Source organism: Natator depressus, chromosome 1 (assembly GCF_965152275.1).
Source record: "Natator depressus isolate rNatDep1 chromosome 1, rNatDep2.hap1, whole genome shotgun sequence".
In the NCBI taxonomy this organism is placed as follows: Eukaryota; Metazoa; Chordata; order Testudines; family Cheloniidae; genus Natator; species Natator depressus.
The window spans coordinates 43,767,568-43,793,276 of NC_134234.1; the positions used below are offsets into that span (position 1 = coordinate 43,767,568).

General features: G+C 43.2%; 1 protein-coding gene across 2 annotated transcripts in view; it reads right to left on the bottom strand.

Moving 5' to 3' along the window:
- Positions 1-25,709, bottom strand: part of ATP8A2 (ATPase phospholipid transporting 8A2) — a 674,656-nt gene that overhangs the window by 371,017 nt on the left and 277,930 nt on the right. For both annotated transcript variants that reach the window (XM_074958618.1, XM_074958626.1), the window contains exon 25: positions 5,886-6,058. In XM_074958618.1, coding sequence (XP_074814719.1) covers positions 5,886-6,058 — 173 coding nt within the window. The remainder of the gene's footprint in view (positions 1-5,885; positions 6,059-25,709) is intronic.

A 25,709-nucleotide genomic window follows, 5' to 3' on the forward strand; every position in this document is an offset into this window, starting at 1 on the left:
AGTTTAATGCTCTCTGATCCTTCCTGCTCCCAGTCATTGGAGCCAATAGCTGTCCCATTGGAGTCAGGGAGACCGGGAATGATAGTAAATCCCTGGCCACTGCAAAGGCCTCCAGAGTCGATGGAATAGTCAGACCGCTGGTACCACCACGGTGGCTTCTGGGTATTGGCGGTGGGTCCTGCCTCACTCTGGGAAGAGTTGATAGTGCCACCATGGGACCGGGGGTGCAGGAGTGGCCCAGCATAGGTTGCACTGTGCTGCTTTCCCCAGGCTTGTCCTTTTTCTGCACCATCGAGCGCCCTCTGTCAGTGCGCTGCTTTTTGTGCTTCTCCTTGACACTGGAGATGGTGAACAGTGCCAGGAAGAGCATGGTGCCGGAGGAGGGCTTTGTATCAAAGCCAAAGTGCTTGGTGCAGAATTGGAGCAACTTGGCTCTGAGGTTGGTCTGAGGGCGGCTTCCATTAGGACAGCCTTCAGCCTTATTTCTCTGTCCTTTTTGGTGTGGGGTTGAAAGTCCCAACAAATCTGGCCCTTGTTCCTCACATGAGTTTCTCCCAAGCACTTCAAGCAGCTGGAGTGCAGGTCACTGATGGGCATACATTTTCCACAGGAGGCACAAGGTTTGAAGCCAGGGACTGGGGCATGCCCGCCTTCTCGAGTGAGGGGAGTTCCTTGATGATAGCAATTATCTATCTACAATAACTATTTACACTAACACTAATTACAAAATCTATGTATACTAAAAACTATGTATAAGGGGAGTAATATCGCTCTACTGCTCATAGGAGTGTTCTGAAGATAAAATATTACAGTGATGAGCAACATAAAATATCTGTGGCAAATTGCTGGTACAATTATCATGGGTCCCGCACTTCCTCTTCTTGGGGGGTGGGGTTCAGGGAGCAGTTTCCTGCCCCTGAACTAGGGTATCTACTGTCCCACTAGTAACCCAGAGAAGGGTAGTGGAGAGGGAGGGACCTGGGCCCCCCTCTACTCCAGGTCCCAGCCCAGGGGCCCTAGGGATAGTGGTAAACCACTTGAACTAGTGCTTCCTTCCCCTGGGCTACTTCCCTCTCCTGCTCTTCAGCTTGTGGGGCTTCCTGCCCTCTCTCTCTCTCTCTCTGCACAAGCCGGGTGTCTCTTTACCTAGGGTCTTGGTCTTCTAGCCAGCCACGGCACTTCTCCAAACTCTCCTCTGCTCCAACTCCTTCAAACTGCTCTCTACTCCAACTCCTTTCCCTGACTGATTGAAGCAGGGGTTTTTTTATCAGGTGACTAGCTTCAGGTGCTCTAATTAGCTTCAGGTGCTTTTAATTAATCTACAGAAACCTTTCTTCCCTCTACAGGGAATAAGGCTTCTCCTCATCCTGGGACTTACATATCTCTCCTATATCACTCTCCTGCTGCCTTCTGGCCATGCTGTATCCCATATCCCATGAGGAACCTGATTTCTGTGTTCCGTGCAAGGTTTGGATGGTGTGCAGTAAATAAGGCTTAAGGCTAGACACTGAATGATGAGCATAGAAAGAAATATTGAATAATGACCCTTTCAGTGAGGAACATCCAACCTGTGCACTGAATGAGGGGTTCTGTGATAGCATGTAATCATGTAATTAAAAACTACATCATATAATGCATACACACAAGAGGGGTGTGATGAGGTCCCCAGAGTGCAACCTAGACTGTAGAACTACTGAGCCCTCCAAAACCAACCAGCCTGGGTATCCCTCACACTGCTACACTGATGTCAAACTACAAACCTCTGATAGGCAATGCACTTACACAGACGTCCACAGGCAGGGACATTCCCAACCGTGTTACATGAATGATCTCCCAGCCACTCATGAACCATCAATTGGGAGGCTTCAGCCAATTCCTCCCAGCTTTCCAGCCTGGCAACCCAGAACTGTCCTGTCTTGCATGAGTCGGAAGTCTGGCCAGTGTCAGTTCATTACATAGTTCGCCACTCAAGCAAAAGGGTAGTGGACATGCAACAGCCCTTCTTAACCTGAGCTGAGATTTCCCAAGCTCTTCAAACAAAACACACTGTTTTAGGTAAAATATAAAACAGATGTATTAACTACAGAAAGACACGTTAAGTGATTATAAGCAGTAGACATAAAGATCAGAGATAGTTACCTTAAGAAAATAAAAAGTAAAGATGCATTCTAAATCCTAAACTTTTAGTCTAAGCAAGAGTTGAATCACACAGCTTTTCTCACCCTGACAGATGGTAGAACCAGGGTACAGTTCCTCAGTACACAGACTGGACCCTTTTCCAGCCTGGGACCAAACTCCCTCAGTTCAAAGTCTTTGTCCTCCAGGTGTTGAGTTGGACGGGGGGAGGGGAGGAGAGGCCAAGTGATGATGTCATTTCCCCTCTTTTATACTTTCTTCCAGCTTGCTGGAAAGATCTTTGCTGTGATGTGGGGATCAGGCCGTCCCCACTGGTCTGATCCTTCCTTGGATCTTTCCTTTCCCCACTGCCTCCCCTCTGCCAGAGCCTTTCACTGCTCCATGGACTGCCCCCACCCTGAGCGCCAGCTCCACAGCTCCCATTGGCCGCAAATAGCAGTGCGCAGAGCCCCCTGGCCACCCCTGTGCCTAGGAGCCGCAGGAACAGGCCAGCCACTTCCGGGAGCCGCCTGAGGTAAGCACTGGCCGGCTGGAGCCCACACCCCAACCCCCTGCCCCAGGTCGGAACCCCCTCCCGCTCCATAACTCCCTCCCAGAGCCCACACCCCACACTCCAACCCCTGCCTGAGCCCTGAGCCCCCTCCTGCACCCCAAACCCCTCATCCCTGGCCCCACCGCCAGCCTGCACCCCCCAGCCAGAGCCCGCACTCCCTCTCACACCCCAACCCTCTGCCCCAGTCCTGATTCCCCTCCCACACCCCAAACCCCTCAGCTCCAGACCAGAGCCACCTCATGGCCCCCAAACTCCTCATCCCCAGCCCCACCCCAGAACCCACACCCCCAGTCAGAGCCCACACCAGCTCCAGCACCTCAACCCCCTGCCCCAGCCCGGAGCCCCCTCCTGCACACTGAACCCCTCATTTCTGGCGCCAACCCAGAGCTGGCACCTCCAGCCAGAGCCTCACCCCCCTACTGCATCCTAACCCCCTTCCCAGCCCGGTGAAAATGAATGAGGGTGGGAGAGAGCAAGCAACGGGGGGATGGATGGATTGTGGGGGGGCCTCACAGAAGGGGCAGGGAGTGAGGCAAGGATGTTTGATTTTGTGCGATTAGAAAGTTGGCAACCCTACCTTGAACCCAGGTCTCTCATGTGAGTAGCCTAACCACTGGGCTATTCTGGAGCAGGTTGCTCTCAATGTCTCTTGTTGAAGCTGTTCCACTTTGTATAAAAACACTTACATAGGCACTGGGCCAGAGATACAATGACTAGTCTATAGTTTACTGGCTCGCACGCTCTCCTGGGAGACCTAGGTTCCAGCTCCTGCTTCAATTAATATTTAAGTGTTTTGTACAAAGTGGAACAGTTTCAGCAGGAGAGACAGGGCCCCACTTGAGAATATTCATAGCCCAGCAGTCAGGACATCTCACCTGTGAGGTACGAGACCTGGGTTCAAGTCCCTGCTCCAAGTCAGTCAGAGTAGGGATTGCAGGTGAGTGCTCTAACCCCTAGGCTAGCAATTGGGTAGAAGGGAAGCATAGGCACCTCTCTCCACTCAACCTATGTAGGGCCTGGTCTGGTAATTATACTCTAAGAGGGCCTCTGAAAATGCCATTAGATTGGGCACTGCAGGCGAGATAGGTGGGAGAATGCCCAGGTTGAGGATCACACTGACTTAGCCATAAGGTAGGTGCTACACAGCTGAATGGCCTCAGGACTTGCGGGGGGGGGGGGTATGTATGAGCACCAGCAGAAATTCAGGTGCCTAGGGGACTTTACCAGTAGAAACAGGTGCCGACAGGGTTAGGCAAAAACTAAGCAGGGGTTCTGAGGATCTAAATTTTGAACTTAGGTCCTTAAATCCCTTTGTGGAGCTAGCCCTGTGTGTCTGAGGTTAGCCACTCAGAAACCAAAGCACCCCAAATTAGAGGCCACTTCTGAAAATACAGGTCTTAATTTTGCTGTTTCTTTCTTTCTCCATCTATAAAATGGGGAAATATTTTCCTAATTACCAACAGTATTGTGAGAATTAATTAGCTAATATTTGTAGTTGCTTTGAATACATGTGAAAAACTTTGCACAACAACTACCACCATGCAATCAGACTCTGCCCCCCACTTTCAATGAAAATATTATCAAATATTACCATTACTACTTCTACAAGGTATTAATTGAAGTCTTCTGCATATTAACCTTCAAAACAATAAGGAGGGAAATTTCTTTCATTACTCAGTCTTCTGAGTGCCCCTTTTCTTCCAAAAAAAAGACCCAATAAAAACAGCCTAGTAGTACAAACACTCATCTCCATCTATAAAATGGGGAAATATTTTCCTAATTACCAACAGTATTGTGAGAATTAATTAGCTAATATTTGTAGTTGCTTTGAATACATGTGAAAAACTTTGCACAACAACTACCACCATGCAATCAGACTCTGCCCCCCACTTTCAATGAAAATATTATCAAATATTACCATTACTACTTCTACAAGGTATTAATTGAAGTCTTCTGCATATTAACCTTCAAAACAATAAGGAGGGAAATTTCTTTCATTAATCAGTCTTCTGAGTGCCCCTTTTCTTCCAAAAAAAAGACCCAATAAAAACAGCCTAGTAATACAAACACTCATCTCCTCAACTCGTCTGTTTTCATCAAAAGGTTTAAACTCAGCAATGGAATTTTCACAGTGTTCTTTGATTACAACACAGAAAAATGCTGAACACTAAACCCTGTCAGAGCTCAAAGCCATCGAAGGAGACTACTCAGCAGCAGAACATCATAGATGGCTACCCTCTAGGGAAGGCCACGCAAATGAATTACAATCTAATAACTTGTACTATTGGGGTTTCTGTACATGCTAAGATATTTAATATTGTTTGCTTGCCTCTCTGTGCAGCTCTGCTTAATGAAGAGCTGCCATACCAAGTGGAGGCAACCTCTGGCTATTTAATTCCCCCTGCTTAAGCATGATCACAGGTATAACATCACAGCTCCTATTCTTCAACGTCTCCTATAATCAAGGGGTCAGGGAGGCCTGTTTCCTCATTATCTCCTATCACTTTATAAAAAGCTATCAGGCTCAATTTGGAGGAAAATCTGCATAATTAAAAAGCATTTCTATTTTTAAATAGGGGAGAATCCTGCCTGTTCATCTGAAGCCATGACATTTTCTATCTATCTTTTAAATACCATGCTCATCACGATAGTACAGTTTTTGAGAACCAAGATAGTTCCATTGCTGAGGGGCATTCAAGACACGGAGAGTCCATGAAAAGGGTATGCATCCCTGGGGCACTGAACAGGGGGTCTTTCTGTCTTCTGACCGCAGGGTTTTGGGTTAGTAGAGGGGAGAAGTAAAATCCAAGACTACACTGATCTGCCAGTCACTCGCACACGCCTGCAGAGTGCGGGAGGAGGGGGGCATAGCTATGGTAGCTACAGCAGTTGCAGCAACCACAGAGAAGCCATTAGAGGGGAAATATTCCTTGCACACAGCCCTTGTGGGATAGTCCCAGTATGCAGCCCTGCTTCCCAATAATTGTTCATAACAGGTAGCTCACAACTGTGTTTGAATAAACAAGCGACTTACAGCAGACAGCTCATCTCCTCTTAAATATTAACCTGTAAGTTTCCTTCTTTTACATTTCCCGCATGTGCTGTAAACCTGAAGGGGATAAATGGCAGGTGAAGAGGAAGAGTTACACCAGCTCCACACCAGTTTCTCACTGGAGAAAATCCCGACATTTCTTACCTGCAACAGATGACTGCCTTGCAGGACAGTGCTAGGTCCAGGAAGCACTGCCGCACTTCAAACGAGAGAGCATACTTCAGAGTCTGGCCATCAATAATGAGAGCTATATCATTTTCTTTGCCCAGTGAATCTCCCAGGTTTGTACAGTGATGGGTCAGGGTTGCTCTTGTTGCCTAAAGTACAAACACACACAAAAAGGAAAAAAATGTTTCTTTCCCTGTACTCCAACTGTCTCTCTAAACCAGCATTAGCATCCTTGACACATTCTCAGACTTAAAGGTGGGTTAGAATAAATGGGGCCTGGTTCTTCCATGGCTTTTGCCACTGCTTCCCCCTCAAAATATTATGGATTTTTTAAACTTCCCTCCCAGTGCCTACTCCAGAAAAACTTACATTTGGAAAATGCTTTCAGATCTACTGTTGAAAAGGGATACATGTCATTATTGTTTTACCATCTTCCCAAATGACTCAATCTTCAGCTCTCAACCTTTTCCTCAGACTGTTAAGGTAGGAATCGCAGAAGTGCTTACACTGGTCTCTCTTCCCGTTAAAGGCAGAGTTTTACCACTGACTTCAATGGAAGCAGAGTTAAGCCAGTTCTGAACATTTTTGAACATGTTAGTTTCTCAGGACCAAATTTTCCAACATGTGCATGTAAATTGTGTGTATTGTTTTGTGTGCGCAGAACTGCACACATAGTTTTAAAAATGTAGCCCTCACTGTTTCACTCCTGGTTCAGGCTCTCTCAGGCCACCAGACTTGGATAACAAAGACTTTAATTAACCCCTACTCAAGCACGGTACTTTGATAAAGAAGATGCTCAGTAACTGACCACTTATTAATCTACTACCAGATTCACAGTTCTCTTCCGTTTTTTTGAAAATCAGTGGTTATGAATTGAAATTCACAGCATGTTGTTTCACCAGATTTACTCTAACAAAACAGCTCTCCAAAAGTGTGTCTACGTTATCTACTGGTTTGTTCAAGTTTTGGGGGAGTGGCTTTTCGGACATATTTGTAAAGTAAAGGGACAAAAATTGCCCATGGATCCTGGCAATCTGTGGGGAAAGGACTCTTCAGAGGCTGGGGCAGTCCACTGAAATGGTGCTTGCCTGCACACTTCTCCACTAGGCTCTCCTTTAGAAGCAAAGCTGATTTACCCCCTGTTTCCTGGTAGAATGGCTCAGCGTATACTTGGTCTATCCAGCTTCCCAGCTGAGAACACAGACGGCAAAGCTGAGTGCCTGACTACGCAGCATGGACTACATTGTTATTGCTTTTTTTGAAGATCGGATGGGGCTTCCCTCACAGACTGTGGCCTAGAAGGAAGGACTTAGAGTTGCCAACTCTCATGATTTTCTCATGCATCTCATGATAATTATTCTTTTCCTTAAAGCCCCAGCTCCTGGAGTCAAGTGGATATGTGATGATTTCAGTCTTCACTGTTAAAGAAAAAGTAAGTTCCTGGTCTTTGTGTCTGTGAAGAAAGCTTCCAAATGTGATCCTGGTGCACCCTAAAGGCTCAAAAAACATAAGGCAAACCAAAAGAACACCAAATCTATTATCTGTACACAATCACATGAGTTGAAAGCCAATCTCATTATTTCTGGGGAGCCGGATTCATGATTTTTGAACATTTGGGGTTGGCAGTATCGATGGTTTGATGCCTCCATTGCCTCGAGGGGGATTTCTAGCACCAACTGCATCTGACATTTTCTATAAGCAATGTCCATTCTGGTATGATCTCCAACACACAGTGTTGCAAAACAAAGTATCCTTTTTTGCTCATCCCAGAGCTATGAAAATTTAAAAACTGGTGCCAACTTAACTGTCAAATATGTGTCTCAGTGTATTCATGCTCAGCTGTGCTTCCTTTCTTTGTACGCTGGTCTACAGGAAAAGGTACCATTTCTCTCTATCTGATATGAACAATACTGGAGCAGGGTTATATCAGCCAAATGAAAATACTATATTTATGCCTCATTGTAATCCATTCATTGTTTTATGAAACCACATTTCTCCAGGGAGAGCTACAAATCCACAAGCAGTTGCTGAGTGCTGCATTTTCAATTTGCATCTCTGATTTAACAGACAGATGTAAAAAAATAAATGTAGCCAAACTGCTCCCTACAGACTACACATCTGCTGGTACTGAAGAACACAAATTACTCCAGTTAAGTTCAGCATTAACATACAGTCAGGATTTCCCCTACACATTCACCTTATGGGATAATATGGCTTTGTGGTTGGGGTTAATCAAAAAACATATGGAGACCAGAACATCCACACCTTTTGGAAGATGGAGACATACCAGCGGACCAATTTTCTACAATAGGAGGTAAAATCAGTAAGACTCCATCTACGCTACAAATTCAACTGAGGGTATGTCTACACTGCAATCAGATGTGTGACTGTAGCACATGTAGACATATACAAGCTAGCTTTGGTCCAGCTACCTCAAATAACAATAGTAGAGAATCCACAGCAGAACTGGCATGAGAATTGGCTGGACACTTGAGTACACACCCAGGTTCCTGGGCTGGCTTGCATAAACACAGCTTCACTGTTGTTATTATTCAAGCTAGCTAGATTGAAGCAGCTCAGGTATGTCTACATGTGCTAGAATTACACCTCTGATTGTAGTGTAAACATACTCTGAGTTAGGGGCCCAGGTACACCACAGAACACCATTGAAATCAATGACTGCTTACGTGTAAATGAGGGTAGAAATGTCTTCTATCCCTATTATATATGCTGAAATGTTTTCTCATGCATCTTGCCACCAAATAAATAAAAAAACAATGACACAAGTATAAGGGGTTTTTTTATGTATTACGGATTCTTCACTTCCTGTCCTAAACTGTTGCTAAGCTTCTGTGCACTGTGAAAACAGTTGACAAGCTTCACCCTAGAGGCTGGTGTGTTTTAGAGATGAATGAAGTGATTCATGTGTATAATTTATACATCAATTTGTTGTAGAATGCTGAGAGATCCTCTTGGATGCAAGGTGAAGAATACATGTAAGACAGTCATAATTACATGCATACAGTATACACATACTGGCAACCACTATGATTTTCTGTGGGATTGCTGAGATCTTCAAGTTCCCAGCTAGACAAATAGATCGCAAATGTAAGTTTCTTCAATATTCTGAAATATCACATAAATCACTTTCTATTGGGATTTCACTTTCCAACTGAAAGCCATTCTATATATATGTAAACACAACCATTCCCACACAGTTTGCCAGACTGCTAACAATCCTGCTGAAGAGGGAAATGCCTGCATTGCACTTTAGAATAGTTTGATGTGAAATGGGGATGTCTTCTATTTCACGGATCTTTCCATAGAGTCAAATATGCTTGTAATATAGGGTTTTTTTCTTTTGCTTAACTGAGATGCTTAACTGAACAGAACAAAAGTTATTTCCACAGCAATCTAAAACAGAAACAGCCATGCTACCATTACTAGTGAAAATCTATTCCGGGGTTTTGTTTTTTAGTTTGGTCGCAACAAATATCATGTTGCAACACTAATTTTCAGGACTTTGGCTTTGGCACAATTTATGGCTAAAGCCTGAACCATTTTTCAGGTATGTCTACTAGAATTACACCTCTGATCGTTGGAGCCCTAGGTGCATAAGGACCCCAGTAATGAGCGAGTGTTGAGAGAATATGGAATCAGTCAATGCTACGCTCAGCTGATGCGGCAACTCATGGTGTCAGACACCATCACGTGATCGAGGGACATCTACCTAGAACACATCACTGGGCATCAGCAATAGCAGGAGGGATGAGCTGGAGTGCCGATGAGAAGCGCAGTTGGGAAAGTAACTGAAATACTTCCCTGATGGATTGTATTTTCTAATTGGACAACCTACCCTAAATTCTCAATTACCGAGGGACAATCTTCACTCATTGGCAGCATTGTGCTTTCCACAACCAACTCTCAGTATAACTTTTCATGAGTGATGTACCCAAATACTTGGATGCTAATATCTAAACCGTATTGTTAAATTTATTCAAATTTGGATTACTGGTGATTATGCACTATATGTATCTTATGACTTTTAAAACAAACCTTTTATTTGTGAATAATCTAAGCACGATACCCAGATGTACAGACACTCTTTTCTTAACCTATGTATAGTATAATTTTTTAACATTAGCTTTAATAAAATATTTACACTAAAAAGATTAAATGTAATAGCAATGGGAAAAGTGAGCATTTTGTTTATTTACCTGTGGATCTCTCTACTATTTACAATGTGTTATTTTGAGTTAAAAATGTTTACAAATTATTAATAGTTTCCATTACAGCACCTTTTGTTCAAAGGTTTCTAAGTGCTTGTAAGAATGCATCTGTGACTTCAGAACAGAAAAACATGCTGTTCATTCTATCTTAAATAAGGTTGGCCTTCTTTAGACAGAAGAAAATACACCAAGGTTTCAAGTTATGTACTTTCATCAACTGATTATTTTCATTCACAACACTGAGTGACCTTGATATGACCTTCCATGGAGCCAGATAGCAAATACACTATACTTAGTAGCAAGAGAGACATGGATGCTACATACTGTTGCTTGTCGGATGAGTAATGAGAACTGCCTGAAAATTAAGGCAGTATTTTGAGCCATCTCAAGTTCACAAACTGCCTGCTTAGTTAGCTCCTAAATGTCAGTGATTCGGTCAACAATTAATACAAATAAAAATGACCTGAAGCGTAAACATTTCCAGAAGTCTAGCCAAACTTTACCAGCCAATTTGCTGAGGTAATACTACCAAGGGACAGAGACATCTGTCTCAAATGATTTCTGAAACTTAACTTAAAGCAGTCTGAACCCTAATAAAAATTGCAGAGTCAGTAATTGCAGTATTAGCACATTTATATTTCTTTTTATGTACACCTTTAATCGAGTCTGAAAAGTGATGGAGAACAGCATTTCACAGTTCAAGGGCCAAATACATCCCTGCTGTAATGCCACTGAAGTCAGTAAGGGTGAATTTGTCTTGAATGAACTTCTTGGAGGTTGTTAAGACAGATAGATAAAAACAGTCTGTGACTGCATGTAACTTACAGGTAAGATTCAGGCATCCTTACTCACACTGAATAGCGCCAGACTCTATAAGCAGCCCCACTGACGTAAGTAGCACTAATTGCAAGGTGAACTACTGCTTAACATGAGTAAGTGTGGAACAATCTGGGCCTAATTCAGCAGTCTTTCTGCAGCTTGGGAAAGTAAGCAGTAGTGAGGAGGGCAGACGGACCTGCTTGGAGGTTGGAAGTAGCAGGGGCTACTCAGTGCCAATACCTGAAGTCTAGAAGGCCTGCAGGGACAGTCAAGGGGAGTGAATTTATGCTCCTTATTCACTTCTATGCCCCTCCATGGCAGCATAAACTAGGTCACAAACTGGCCCTATAGTACCCTGGGGAAGGCCATGATCTGATTTCAAAACAGGGGGATATAAAAGAAAGATGAAACACTGAGTAAAACATTTCTCTGGGAGAATTAACTCTCTTGCTCCTGATTTAACAATAGGAATTGGGGAAGGGGGTGGGTCAGAAGGTAAAAGCAGCTGGGATGTGCAAGTTGACAGAAAGGGTGGATGTGGTGCTCCTAAGTAGTGAGGCTGAATGTAGAGCAAGAGAGGGGAGAGTAATGGCACGAGAGATGTCCAGTGAGGAGGAAATTGGAGGGCATGGCAGAGCAGAGAATGAGTAATGACACTGTTGGAAGAAGCAGGAGAAGAAAGGAGGGAGGACAGGTGGAAGGTGGCGGGGGGAGCAAAATGGTGGGCAAAATGCTGACTGTCTGAAAGAGCCTGCAATGCCATGCCAGCCAGCTGGGAGGAGTGAAGAGCTACTTAAAATGTGGCAAGAAGAGAGGAGCTGCTTTACAGCTAGCTTTCTATAATCCAAGGGGTCCAGCACTCCTAGGGAACTAATATGGCAAATCAGAACTAAGGAACCAATACCAAACTGGAACCAAAATCACAGGTTATACTGTGTTTAATTTTAATGTGTTGTGCTATTTGTACTGTATGGAGTAATTGCTAGCATGAGGGATATGGATTACTGTGTTCTATGCCTTCTTCATTTCTGTTACTGAATAAACAACTTCCTCCATCAAACTGTAAGGAATTAGCTTTCAGACCTCATGGGAGGATGTGCTTATACACTACCAGTGTACTCAAACTACAACAAACTCAGTCCAGGAAAAATGAAGGCATGTTTTGGGGAAGGATTAGCAATTTTGTCTACTATAAAAATTGTAGTATGCAATTATAACAATCTACAGTAATTCAGTGCACAGAGCATGGGTCTATTTTTGATGACGGCTTCACATCATATATGCAATAGCTAGAACAGAAATTCATGTTAACCCTAAGAACACCTATCGTTAGTATTCTAAGGATTCAGTAGCAGTTGAGAAAGATCATTCCTAAACATTTGCTTTTTCCATTCTTGGAACGCATCAGAACATTCAGATCCTGAGCTTATAAACAGACATCTGAGAAGAGTGAAACTACCTCAGATCTCAGAGGATAATGGGGCAGCTCTTGATAAGTAAATTGCTGCACAGGTAGTTGAAGTTGTAATTAACTGTTTAAAATCCAGTAAAGCCCCAGGTCCCAACGGGTTTTCTGAGGAGTATTCCAGAGCTCTAAAGCAAATGTTGGCCCCTATTTTATTTAATGGTATGTTACAGGGGAATGAGATTCCAGATTCATGGAAAAAGGCAAAAATTGTGATCATTCCTGAAGAAGGGAAAGATCTTACCAACTGTGCATCATACAGACTTATTTCTTTAATTAATGTGGGTGCTAAAATTTATGCCAAGGTGCTAGCAAACAGACTGTCACTCTTGTTCACTCTGACCAGCCTGGGTTTGTTGCTGGTAGACATCAATCTAATAATATTGGAAGAACTCTGAATTTAATCTATATTGTTAATTTTAGCTACTCTTCCTGTGCACTGCTTTCTTTGGATACTTAGATAGCCTTTGACCGGTTGGTGTGGGAATACCTTAGACAGATTTTGGTAAGGTTTGGTTTGGGTAATCAGTCTTCTGTGGGCATATTGACTATGTATACTCATCCTCATGTGTCTGCTTTGGTTGATAGTCATTAATCCCTTCCTTTTAAGTTATCTAAGGATATGAGACGGGGTTGCCCTTTATGCCTTCTGTTTGCCCTGACAATGGGGCCATCTGCAATAAATGTGAGAAACAGCCCCTTAGAAAAGGGCATCAAAATGTCTTCTGGGTTAACTCAAAATAGCTTTGCATGCTGACAACATCCTGTTATATCTGCATGATCCAGAAGTCCCATTAAAATTATAGTACAATTGGCTTTGACATTTGGGCAGGTATCAGGCTTCAAAATAAATTGCAGTAAATCTAACATTTTAGGAATTAATATTCCTGAAAGGGTCAAAACAAACTGCTATCAGCTACATAAGTTTAAATGGGTAAAGAAATCTTAAAATATTTAGGAATAATATTTGTTTGTGAAGAAACAAATATCTTTTTAAGGCAAACTGCCCTTCACTATGGAATAAAATAATAAGGCTTGGAGGAATGGAACAAATATGAAATTTCTTGGTTAGGTACGGTAGCTCTGGTAAAGATGAATGTCCTCCCAACGTTGTTATTTTTCTTTCAATGCATCCTTGTTGGTATCCCTGACATGACATTAAAACTTGGCAGGATACACTATTAACATTCATATGGAACCATAAAAGACAAAGGATGAGTTCTAAATTCTGTTTAATCCTACCGTATACAATGGACTGGCGTCCCCTACTTTAGTTTATTATCATTATTATGCACCACAACTAAAAGATGTGAACAACTCAGTTAACAATAGACCATCCAAACACTTGGTAAAACTCAAACAGCACTGGAGCCCAAATACAGCTATTTATAGTAATCGTTACATTAAAAAGAAATTTAGGTCATCAAAAAATAAATCACCCATTCATCCAGACCACTTTAGCAGTTCTGGACACATTTTTCAAATTTCCCGCTGCTTAGCCCTTCTCCCTTAGTCACTTTCTTTAATAATCAGGAATTTATCTCTAGAAATACCAACATGACTATTCGTTGTGAGTAAGAGCTGTGATTACTCGGTTTGGACAGCTATTCCTGGGTCCTCATTTGAAATTATATCGAGAGATATGTAATAATGTAAATAATTTAAAGCTCCCATATTTTCAATATTTGCAAGTCAAACATTTTATGGTGAAATCTGGATCTCCTATGTAGACCTTTAGACATGTTTGAGGAGTTGACCCAGGAGCAAACTGGATCAAAGGGTTTAAGTTCTAAAACATATGCAATTTTGACTGAAAAGATGTTGATAAGAAAACTCAGCTGAAAAGATGGAAGAGAGATTTGGATAAAGAAACTGATCGGGAACAGCGGATCTCTATCTGGGAAAGGGGATAAACATCTTTAATTTGTGTGGCTCATGAAGAATATTCTTATAAGTTACTGTATAGACAGCATAGGATACCAGTAAATATCCATCATATTTTTGCTACTAGAGAGGTGCTCTGTTGGAGGGTTTCTGGGGGAAAAGGAACATACTTGCACATGTGGTGGTTGTAACCAGGAATTAGACAGCTTGAGGAAGAAATTATCAAAGCAATTCATCTTATAACAAAATGCCGGCTTCCTAGAGATACCCTGACCTGCTTACTTAATGCTCCAGTAAAAGATCTACATTTTAAACAGAATGACAAATTGATTTCTTTTTACTGTGAGGAACAAGATTTTGTATTGCACATAATTGGAAAAATGTGACTCTTCCTCCTTGGAATTGTGGTATAGGAAAATATGCACTGCCCTTGTAACAGAAAAGCTTTCATACTAAGTATGTACACAAGAGAAGTGCCAAAATAAGAATGAAATTCAGAAATTTGGTCACCCTTTTTAGTGCAATCAGAGGAGAAGGGCTCCCCAGCCAGCAAGCCATTATCTTTAGTCAGAATATTCTTTGAATATTAACCTGATCCTGAATAAGTAATAAGAAACGTATGATAAGGACATAACATAAGAACATGATGCAGTATGTTACAGTTTTATTGTAACTTTGACTTAATAAAAAGTAAAATACAAGAAAAGAAAGATAATTCCTCCTCTCTCTCCTCCCATCCCCTCTCTTGCCCCACCTCCCCCTAAGCTTTCTCTTGCTCCCAAATACAGAATATGACCTCTTTCACCCACTTGACCCACCTAAAGGGTTGAAACTGATTTCTACTCCCCTAAATGGATGGAGACAACCTCCTGTCCCTGCCCATTGCCTAGTTCTCAGCCAAGAAGTACTCTCCTCCTGCCCTCTGCTGTCTCTTGATGCCACCTGTACCATAGGTGCCGACTTCGTGGGTGCTCCAGGGCTGACTGCAGGACAGATGCTGTGACTCCTTCTCTGTCTCCCTTTCCTCTGCTAGCTGGTCAGTGCTCCCTCCCATTTGCTCTTTTCTTCCTCTCCCCTTCTGTGTCTCTTGTTAGGAAAGGAGGACCAGAGTACATGGTGGGTATTAACTGTCTAGTAAGTGAAGATGAGGAGAGAGACTCAGCCACTAACCTTAGTCAAACATGGAGAAATCAACAGGGAGTCCAGGGAGCCAAATAAGATGCCTGAAAAGTGGAGCCTCATGTCAAAAGCAACAAATCAGCCAGGCCTAGTAACAGCCATCAAGAGACAGCACCTAGGAGTCCTACCCAACATTTCAATCTCTGGCCACAGAGCCTCTTTCCTCTCTTTGTGCAGCAATCCCTGGGACAAATGTTCAATGAGCCAGTGTTCTATATCACAAGAGGTCATAAATCAGAGATATCTTCTCACCTAAGAATGTTTCGGGAAACATTTTATGTGGCACACTCTCCAACATCTAATGATAATCCGTAACCCAGCAATTTACACAGCAAAGTGGCACTAATTCTCACAGCAGATAAACACACACCCTGGAAAGTGGTATACTCCTTTGTACAAAATTTGTCACTGATGTTAAAAAAAGTACAGGTGATTCTGCTCACATATCCTGCTTTTATTCTACACTCACCAACCGGGGACCAGTCGTCTATTTTTCTTAATGCTTTAAAAGGGCCAATTTTACAAAGCTGAAAACAAGTATGAGTCAAATCAGTTGGGAAGAAGAATTTAAACAGCAAAACATAAATGATAATTGGGAATTGTTTAAGTACATTTTACTGGATGCCCAAAATTCTACAATCCTACTACTGAGAAAGAAGGCTGTGCGGTTTAAAAAAACAACTTGGCTTTGAGGGGAAGTAACTGCAGGTATAAAAAAAAGATAATGAATGGAACAAGGTGTGAAGTTCATAGTAAACAATATAAATCAGAAGCTAGGAATTGTAGAAATTCTATAAGGGAAGCTAAAAGATACACAGAAAATCTATGGCCAGCAGAGTTAAGGGAAACAAGAAGGAGGGGTTTTTTAAGCATAAGAAACAAAAAGCAGCTTACCAATGGTATTGGTCCATTACTAGTGGAAATGGTAGAATTATCAATAATAATGCAGAAAAGGCAGAAGTGTTCAATAAATATTTCTGTTCTGCCTGAAAAAATGAACCTGCACATCCTGAAAGATTTTAGTTCTATCTTTACAGTTCATCCACAAATAGGGACTGGGGGTAAGGGTGGATCTCAAGAGGGAATATATTCAGAGCTCTCCAGTTATCAGTCACTAACCTAGTTTTTCTCCTTCATGAAATTGCCTGCACAGATCCCCACTCTTAGAGATTACCCATCACTCTATCCTAGGAAGAGAACTGAAGGTGGGATGCTATAATAAAACATCCCTGAAATGGGCATCAGACCTAACATTCAAATTACGACCTTGATCCACAAAAGAATTTGTGCATTCTAAGGGCTGGTCTACACTAACGCTGTAAGTTGACCTAAGTTACGCTACTTCAGTTACATAAGTGACATAACTAAAGTCGATGTAATTTAGGTCCACTTACAGCGGTGTCTACACCATGCTATGTTGACAGGAGACGCTCTCCTGCCAACTTACCTTCCGCCTCTTGGGGAGGTAGAGTACAGACCTCGGGAGAGCGCTCTGCCATCGACTTAGCTTGTCTTCACCAGACCTGCTAAATCAACACAGCTGCATCAATCAGAGCAGTGCTGATTTAGCCAGAAGTATAGACAAGCCCATAGACTCCTACTGAAGTCAATGGGACAGCACACAAAAGTAAGGGTACCCTCCCCACACAAGGTCCTGATTCAGCAAAGCACTTAAGCACCTGATTTCAATGGGACATAAGGAAATACTTAAGTGTTTTGTTAAATCAGGGCTAAAGTTTCATCAGTGTTTTGTTAAATCAGGGCTAAAGTTTCATTGTTTTAAATGCAAGCATAAGAATCCATTCATGCAGATCCCTTTGCAGGATCAGGGCCTGAGAGTGTAAAATTAATAAAGATGTATCTTAAGCTACAAGGAGTACATCTGCAAGTCTCACACATAGATAAGTTATACATATATGGCTGCGGAAGCTAACTGTGGTGGCATGATCTTTTTTTTCATTATTTACTGTTTATTCTGCTTTCTATTGGTGCTATGCACATAGAAAAGAAGATTTAAAAATCTAAATGAATCAGACAGAAACAATACATAAGTTTCAGGTTTTAGTTTCACTCCTGGGAGTCTACGTATGTGGTTTCAATAATTTCTCCTGTGGACGATTCCTTTCCAAAACAAGTCTACCCTGCAGACATTTTTCCACCGTTTTAATTTTCCTACTGCTATTCCCCATTTTAACAAGTGACTTGCTCAAACTCTTGGTAGACCATTTAGTTGCAATATTGCTCTTAACATTTTATTTACCAAGAAGAAACTTCCTGAGGTTTGTACACTGTGTAAATGTAGTTTCATTCTGCAGATCACCATATGTTGAGGAACTAGGGCACTGTTATAAATCTTAGCAGCAGAGTACAATTTGTTGACAGGCAGAGAATTAGAATATCCTGAAGCAGAGTTCATGTGTGGTCTTCACTCTAGACCACATCCTGCCGTTCTGTATGAAACCTTGTAATGGCTTCTTTGTATTTTGTCTCTTTCTAAAGCCTCATAGAAGGACCCTGCCTTACCAGGTCACTCAGTATCTGAAGGATAAAGCAGACACATTAACAACCCAAAGGGTTCTACACAGATTATTAAAAAGAAAATGGCATTCCATTTTGGAATTTAGCACCAGAAGAAATGCTATATAAAATTTCACACACAACTCTTCCATGGACCAAATTCAGACTTGATATAAGTGGGTACAACTCCATTGATTTCAATGGAGTTATACATTCTTACACCAAATTTCAGCTTGGCTCATTACCTGTGATTTTAAAAAGCCAAATAATAAAAAAGTTAGAAAAACTAATAAAAGTTTAAAAAAGGAAATGATATGGACTTTGTGGCTTGGGAATTTTTAGCAGCTGCATTTTGCGTAGCACGAATGACAGTAGAAAAACCTGGCCCTATCTTCACAGAGACTATATTCACATTTCACATGCAGTTTAAGGCTCAGTGTAGTGGAGAATAGGGATTAAAAGCAGCCAAGCTAGGCTGATTGGGAAAGCAGCCACAGCTGTGGCCAGCTCAATTAGGGCCCAGCTGGCCCTTATAAGAGGTCTGGGTGGGCAGGAGCTGGAGGAGTCTCTCTCTCTCTCTCTCTCGAGGTCCTTTTCGAGAGAGAGAGAGAGAGAGAGAGAGAAAAGGACCTGGCTGCCTGGGAGAAAAAGGTACCTGGAGTGGAGCAGGGCTGGGGAAAGGCTAGAAGAGCTGGGGAGTTCCAGCCTGGCAACTCCCCAAGCTTAGGCCTTGGTAAAGGCCTATGCAGGTACTGGGGCTGGAAGGTACAGCCCAGAGATAGGCAGAGGCAGTTGGTCCAACCTCCTTGCCAATGATGAGTGGCCAGGACAGACTGCAGTTTGCCCCAGTAAGTGGGGGCTAGATGATGACTGGCAGTAGCCACTGAGGCAAGGTGGGTTTAGAGGGTTGGGGGTTCCCCTGGGAGGGGAGACCCAGATTGTGGGTTACTGCTGAGGGCAGAACCCCAAGGTAAAGGGGCACCTGGGCCCAGGAGGGACACAGGGGCCTGAGGCAGGTGAGCCACCGGCCAGCAGAGGGCGCTCCGAGCTGGAATCGAGCTGATAACCAGCAGGAGGTGGCACACCGGTGAGTCTTCGATTTGCTACACTCAGCATTGCCCCAGGTGAAGCAAAAGCTCTGGAGAAGAAAACCAGTATTGAAATAGACTGGTTATGGTGGGTATCAGACAACAAATATTCTTTTTCTAGTTAAGATGGACAAAGAAAACACTGACTGTTGGGACCTGTGGCCTCCATTAAGCACATTGCTTACTAAAGATGAGAGCAACTATAGGCTGCATTTTGGCCACTCCTGCTTTAATATTTTGGATACCATTATCACATGTTCCTTTTTTTATCTTAATAGAGTTAATGTAAGAGTGATCTTCCAGGATGAACCTCTATAACAGCTATTAAACTTGAGTTCCTAAAGTAAACCATTCATATTGGTACCTGTTTACATACCATATCTATTATAAATCTTGGAAGTGTTGTTCAATTGCTGTAGTAAGAAGATTAAATGGCTTCTAAATTCTAATGAATTTTTCTTTCACCAGATAATTCAGCCCCAGAACTACTGTCATATTTTGTGTGATCATATAAATCACACAGAATCTGTAGCTCATTGTTCCGAAGGACACTAAACTGCCAACTGGACATATTTTACCAATATGAGGGATTTATTTTTTACTGCATTTGCTGTTTCCTGCCTACATCTGGATAGTGTGAACAGTTAAATGTGATACAATTGTTTGAATTTATTGGAAAAGTAAAGTTTTTTGGGTTTTTTTTTTGTTAAAGTGAAATGAGTCTTCCACAGAGTGCTGTGAAGAACAGAGGACTTAACTGCAGAACCATATTCAGGGAGACACTTTGCGGCCAGGTTTGAAACACTTTCCACTGTACCTTAACCATGGTTTAAAGGGTTCACCATCTGTTTGGTGAAGAGCATTTCACTTGAAGCTGTCTAGTTCCTGAGCCCATGGGACCTATGGACATCTGGCATAACGCAGTGTACAGTAGAGAAGGGATAATGAAAATAACAAAGGAAAGACTAAATAATGTTTAAACCAAAGCTAGCTGAAACAGAATATAAGTATTCAGGGCAGCACCTGTTGAACTGAGGATGCAGAGGAAATATTTTTTACAATAAACAGCACATGTTCCAATATCAGCCCAGAAATAACACCTCCACAAAACTGAAGTACAGTTAATTGCAGGCACAAATGACCCTACCTGATTTGCAAGACTAATCAAACCGTCAGATGTCTAAATTCTATAATTCTTGCCTGGCATCTAGAAGTTGTTTGTGAAAGCAAAATTTCAAATTCAAAATTGCAGGCAAATTTCAAAAGTGTAGTCTTAAATTTTGATAAATAAAGGGTGAAATTCACATTGCTGCAAAGCCTGAATAATTGCAGGGATTGCAAAGAATAGACCTCTCCCTCATACCTGAACACATGCCATAAGGTCCATTGACCATGCTCTTCTGCTCCCCTTCCAAAGTGCCTTATTACAACCTTCTTATGATCTCTCACAGAGTGAGCTACCTCAGAGCTTGATTCTCCAAGTGATGGTTCTTGTGCATTTTAGTCTTTCTGTTAAACTCAGATTCCCTAAAGTCTGTGAGACCTTGTGTAATATATATGTAACATGTTCTTCTGCACCAGTCTTATGTAAGTATTCCTGTTATCTTTCTACTGGATCTGTAAGGTAAGGAAATCCTGTGGCCTTTTTTTAACGTTAGAAGTCTGGCTGGACCTGTAAATGAGTTTAAAAACTCTGGTGCATGAACATAAAATTATTACCCAACAAACAATACTATATTTTAAAATATGCAATTAATTCTGTTACGTAACATTGAACTTAAAGTTGTGGTTTGCGTCACACTAAATGCAAGCTCTCAATAAATAGTGTGACAACCCTAGATGATCATAATGGTCCCTTCTGACCTAAATATCTATGAATCTATGACAAAGTTCCTCCTCTGCCTTGGTGGGTCTTGCACTTATTGGCAGATTTGCTCGCCTTGCAGCTTCATGGTAGCCCTCAGTTTGGCCGTTTTCGTGAACCCACAGTCCAGGTCAACTCTTCCTGTGTCTGACCAGGACTTGGGAGGTTTGGGGGGAACCCGGGCCTGCCCTCTACTCCGGGTTCCAGCCCAGGGCCCTGCAGAATGCAGCTGTCTAGAGTGCCTCCTGGAACAGCTGTGTGACAGCTACAACTCCCTGGGCTACTTCCCCATGGCCTCCTCCCAACACCTTCTTTATCCTCACCACAGGATCTTCCTCCCGGTGTCTGATAATGCTTGTACTCCTCAGTCCTCCAACAGTATGCGTTCTCACTCTCAGCTCCTAGCGCCTCTTGCTCCCAGCTCCTTACACACGCACCACAAACTGAAGTGAGCTCCTTTTTAAACCCAGGTGCCCTGATTAGCCTGCCTTAATTGATTCTAGCAGCTTCTTGATTGGCTGCAGGTGTTCTAATCAGCCTGTCTATCTTAATTGTCTCCAGAAGGTTCCTGATTGTTCTGGAATCTTCCCTGTTACCTTACCCAGGGAAAAGGGACCTACTTAACCTGGGGCTAATATATCTGCCTTCTATTACTCTCCTATTACCCTCCACCCCAGGTCTGCCGGACCTTTTCTTTGGCCCCACCCCCACCCCTTCACCGTGAGCCGGCTGCACAAGCTGCAGCCGGGCTGCTTCCAGACCGCGCCAAGGAAACATCTATACACGCTCGCGCTCCACACCCTTCACGCCCTCAACCCTCGTGTCCTGCCCCGATACAAAATGACGGGACCTCCTGCCACCTTTGGAGGGTGAGGAGCCCAGGTGGGCCAGCCGATATTCCACCTTGGTTCCGAGGCCCGCCGGGGATATCAGTTGGCGGCTCCTTCATGGAACCATGAGCACGGGCATGTACTTGGTGCGGTTCACCCCTATCCCAGACACCTGCCCCTTTTGTGGCGTGAGGGAAACCCTGGCACACATATATTTGGAGTATGCCAGGCTGCAGCCCCAATTCTGGCTCCTCACAAATATTTTATTATGTTTTTGGTTGCACTTTTCCCCTGACCTTCTTATTTATGCACTCCCTATCCGCAGCCCCACAAAGTCATGGGATCTCCTGGTCAACCTCCTCCTGGCCCTAGCTAAAATGGCTATCTATAAAACCAGAGTGAGGAGGTTGGCCGATGGAGTCTCCTGTGACCCTGGGGCCTATTTCCGATCCTCCGTCCGTTCACGTATCCGGGCAGAGTTCCTCTGGGTGGGGTCCACTGACTCCCTTGATGCCTTTGAGGAGCAGTGGGCGCTGTCCGGGGTTCTCTGCTCGGTGTCCCCATCCGGTTCCCTTCGTTTGACCCTTTGACCACACTCCTGTCCCTGTTATTTCATTAGCTGTCCCCCGGATTTATTTGGTGTCCAGGTTCTGTGGATCCCCCTCTTAGGCTGGGGGGGATCCTTTAGCAGTGGGCGGGCGAAGTAATCCAATAGGATTACTCTCCTGTAGCCATCCGGCCCGACCCTGTCACAATAGCAAATATATTAGTAGAATTTTCTAGATACTGGGAATGGTGAATCTACCTTTTATTCTATGTGCATCACTACGGTACCCAAGTTACCACCCCCATCTCCCTTTCACCTCAAGGCTCATTTACACACTGTTCACAATCACTCTCTGAAGTTCCTCTCTCCAGTTCCATCCGTTCCTTTCCCCTCTGGCTTCCATACCTTGCACTCCCCTGAAACCACTCTTGCCAAAATCTTTAATGGCCTCTTCCTAGCCAAAGCTAAGAATCAGTGATCCATTCTCATTCTGTCAGCCACCTTCCACACAGTTGGCCATGCTCTTCTTGAAATCTCCTCCCTTGGCTTCCGTGACTCTGTCCCCTCCTAGTTCTCCTCCTACCTCTCTAATTGTTCCATCACTATATCTTTCGGGGGCTCCTCCTGATCTCCTCCTCAGCTTTCTGTGGTGGCCCCTTAGAGCTCTGTCTTCAGTCCCCTTCTCTTCTCCCTCTGCACCTTACCTCTGGGTCATCTCATCCACAAACATTAATTCAACGACCACCTCTATACGAATGATTCACAGATCTACTTCTACACTCCAGACCCATCTTCTTCTGTCCAAACTAGAATCCTGGCCTGTCTCTGACAACTTCTCAGATGTCAAACTCAACACGGCTAAATAAAGCTCTCAGTCTTCCCCCACAAACCTTCCCCACTACCTCTTTTATCACATTGGAAAATTCCACCATCTCAGGCCAATAACGAGGTGCCACTTTCATCTCCGACTTCTCTCTAGGTCCTCATATCCAGACTATGTCTAAATCTTGCTGATTCTTTCAGCCTAACATCTCTGAATATTGCCTTTACCATCTGTCCAAACAGCAAAAACTCTCTTTCAGGCTCTCAGTATCGTGTGTCTTGATTATTGCAACATCCTTTTCTCCGGTCTTGCAATCATTTCCATTCAGAATGCTGTTATAAAGATCATTTTCCTAGTCCATCTCTTTCCTTCCCTCCACTTCTCTGTCACATCAAACATAAGCTACTTGTCTTCACTTTCAAGACCCTTTGCAGCCAATCTCTCACTATTAAGATGTTAACCTCTGCCTCCAGTCTGTCCATGAGGCCAGCCTCCATTGTACATTCGTTAAATTTTCAAACAAGCATCTTCATGCTTTCTTTCATGCTGCCGCTCATGCTTAGGAAGAGCTCCCCTAATCATCCGCAAAGCTACCTCATTATCTTCCTTCAAAACCATTCTTAAAATTCTCCTTTTAATTGATGCCTGTGAAAAACCTGCCAATGGTAAGACTGCTGCTGTGCCAAGACCACTCCCTATCATGCTGCCCAGTACTCATTGTTTCTTTGTAATCAGTTCTCAGCCCATCTGTGTCCATCTGTTCTCTCTTTTTTTAATATATACTTAGATTGTGAGCTCTCTGGGGCAGGAACTGTCTTTTTGTTCCGTGTCTATACAGCACCTAACACATTGGGGTCCTGGTCCATGACGAGGGCTCCTAGGTGCTACAGTAATACAAATAAAATAAGTAGTATCTGAATGCCAGTTTAAATACTAACATACACAAAGGATCTCTACTTCTTTCCCCCTCCATCCTCAAGTTAGCTGGAATTTTCCCAACCATATAAAAGATACACACTAATTATCAGTAATAATTTACAGTGATGATTGTATTACATTAGCATCGAGAAGCACCAATCAGGATCAGAGCCCCCATTATGATGGGTTTCAGAGTGGTAGCCGTGTTAGTCTGTATCAGCAAAAAGAACAAGTAGTACTTGTGGCACCTTAGAGACTAACAAATTTATCTGAGCATAAGCTTTCATGGGCTAAAGCCCACTTCATCGATATATATAATCTTCCTACTGTATTTTCCACTGCATGCATCTGATGAAGTGGGCTTTAGCCCACGAAAGCTTATACTCAAATAAATGTTAGTCTCTAAGGTGCCGTAAGTACTCCTTGTTCCCATTGTGATGGACTCTGTACAAACATGGAACAAAAGACAGTCCTTGCCCCGAAGAGATTAAAATGGAAAACTTCCATCCTGGAAAGATTTATGCTGACTAGAGAGAAGTCAGAGATGAATAACCCATCGATTTTAGTGTTCACGTGAGATCCTTAAAGAGAAAAAGGTTCCAGTTTTCAGATTTTTCTTTCACAAGCAGGACTTTCAAACTTGTGACAATTTAAATGGGTGAGTGAGAAGAATTTGGAGTCAGATTTTAAATGTCTCAGTGAAACACTGCAAAACCCTTTAGCACGAGAGAGACAGAGAGAATGGAAAATTTCTAACGGATAATTTCCTTTCTGCTAGCAGTATCTCCTACAATTCTTGACATCTGGGCTGTTCGTCTCACTCTTCAGCTTCACGGAGGCAGATAGCGTTTTTGCGTATCGCTTTGGCAGGAACAAAGTAGCTTCTCTTTGCCCTCTTAGGTGTGGGGGTGCATAAGGCAGTGGTGTGCCAGACCACTCTGGCTGTCTCCATGGTGTCCTCGTTAACCTCAGACAAGTAGTCTGCAGAGAAGGGGCTACTAGGATGATCCGAGGAATGGAAATCCTGCTTTATGAGTGGAGACTCAAAGAACTTGACTTGTTTAGCCTAACCAAAAAAAGGCTGAGGGGAGACATAATTGCTCTGTATAACTATATCAGAGGGATAAATACCAGGGTGCGAGAGGAGTTATTTAAGTTAAGTGCCAATGTGGACACAAGAACAAATGGATATAAACTGGCCATCAACAAGTTTGGGCTCGAAATTAGGTGAAGGTTTCTAACCATCAGAAGAGTGAAGTTCTGGAACACCCTTCCAAGGGGAGCAGTGGGCCAAAAAGCCTAACTGGCTTCAAGACTGAGCTTGATAACTTTATGGAGGGGATGGAATGATGGGACTGCCTATGATGGCATGTGGCCCACGGGCGACTGCCTTTGGCAAAAAAACCCAGCAGCTGGAGATGGGACCTAGATGGGGAGGCTCTGAGTTACTACAGAGAATTGTTTCCAAGGTATCTGCCTGGTGGGTCTTACCCACATGTTCAGGGTCTAACTAATTGCCATATTTGGGGTTGGGAAGGAATTTCCCCCCAGGTCAGATTAGCAGAGACCCTGGGGGGTTTTGTCTTCCTCTGCAGCATGAGGCATGGGTCACTTGTAGGTTTAACCTAGTGTAAATG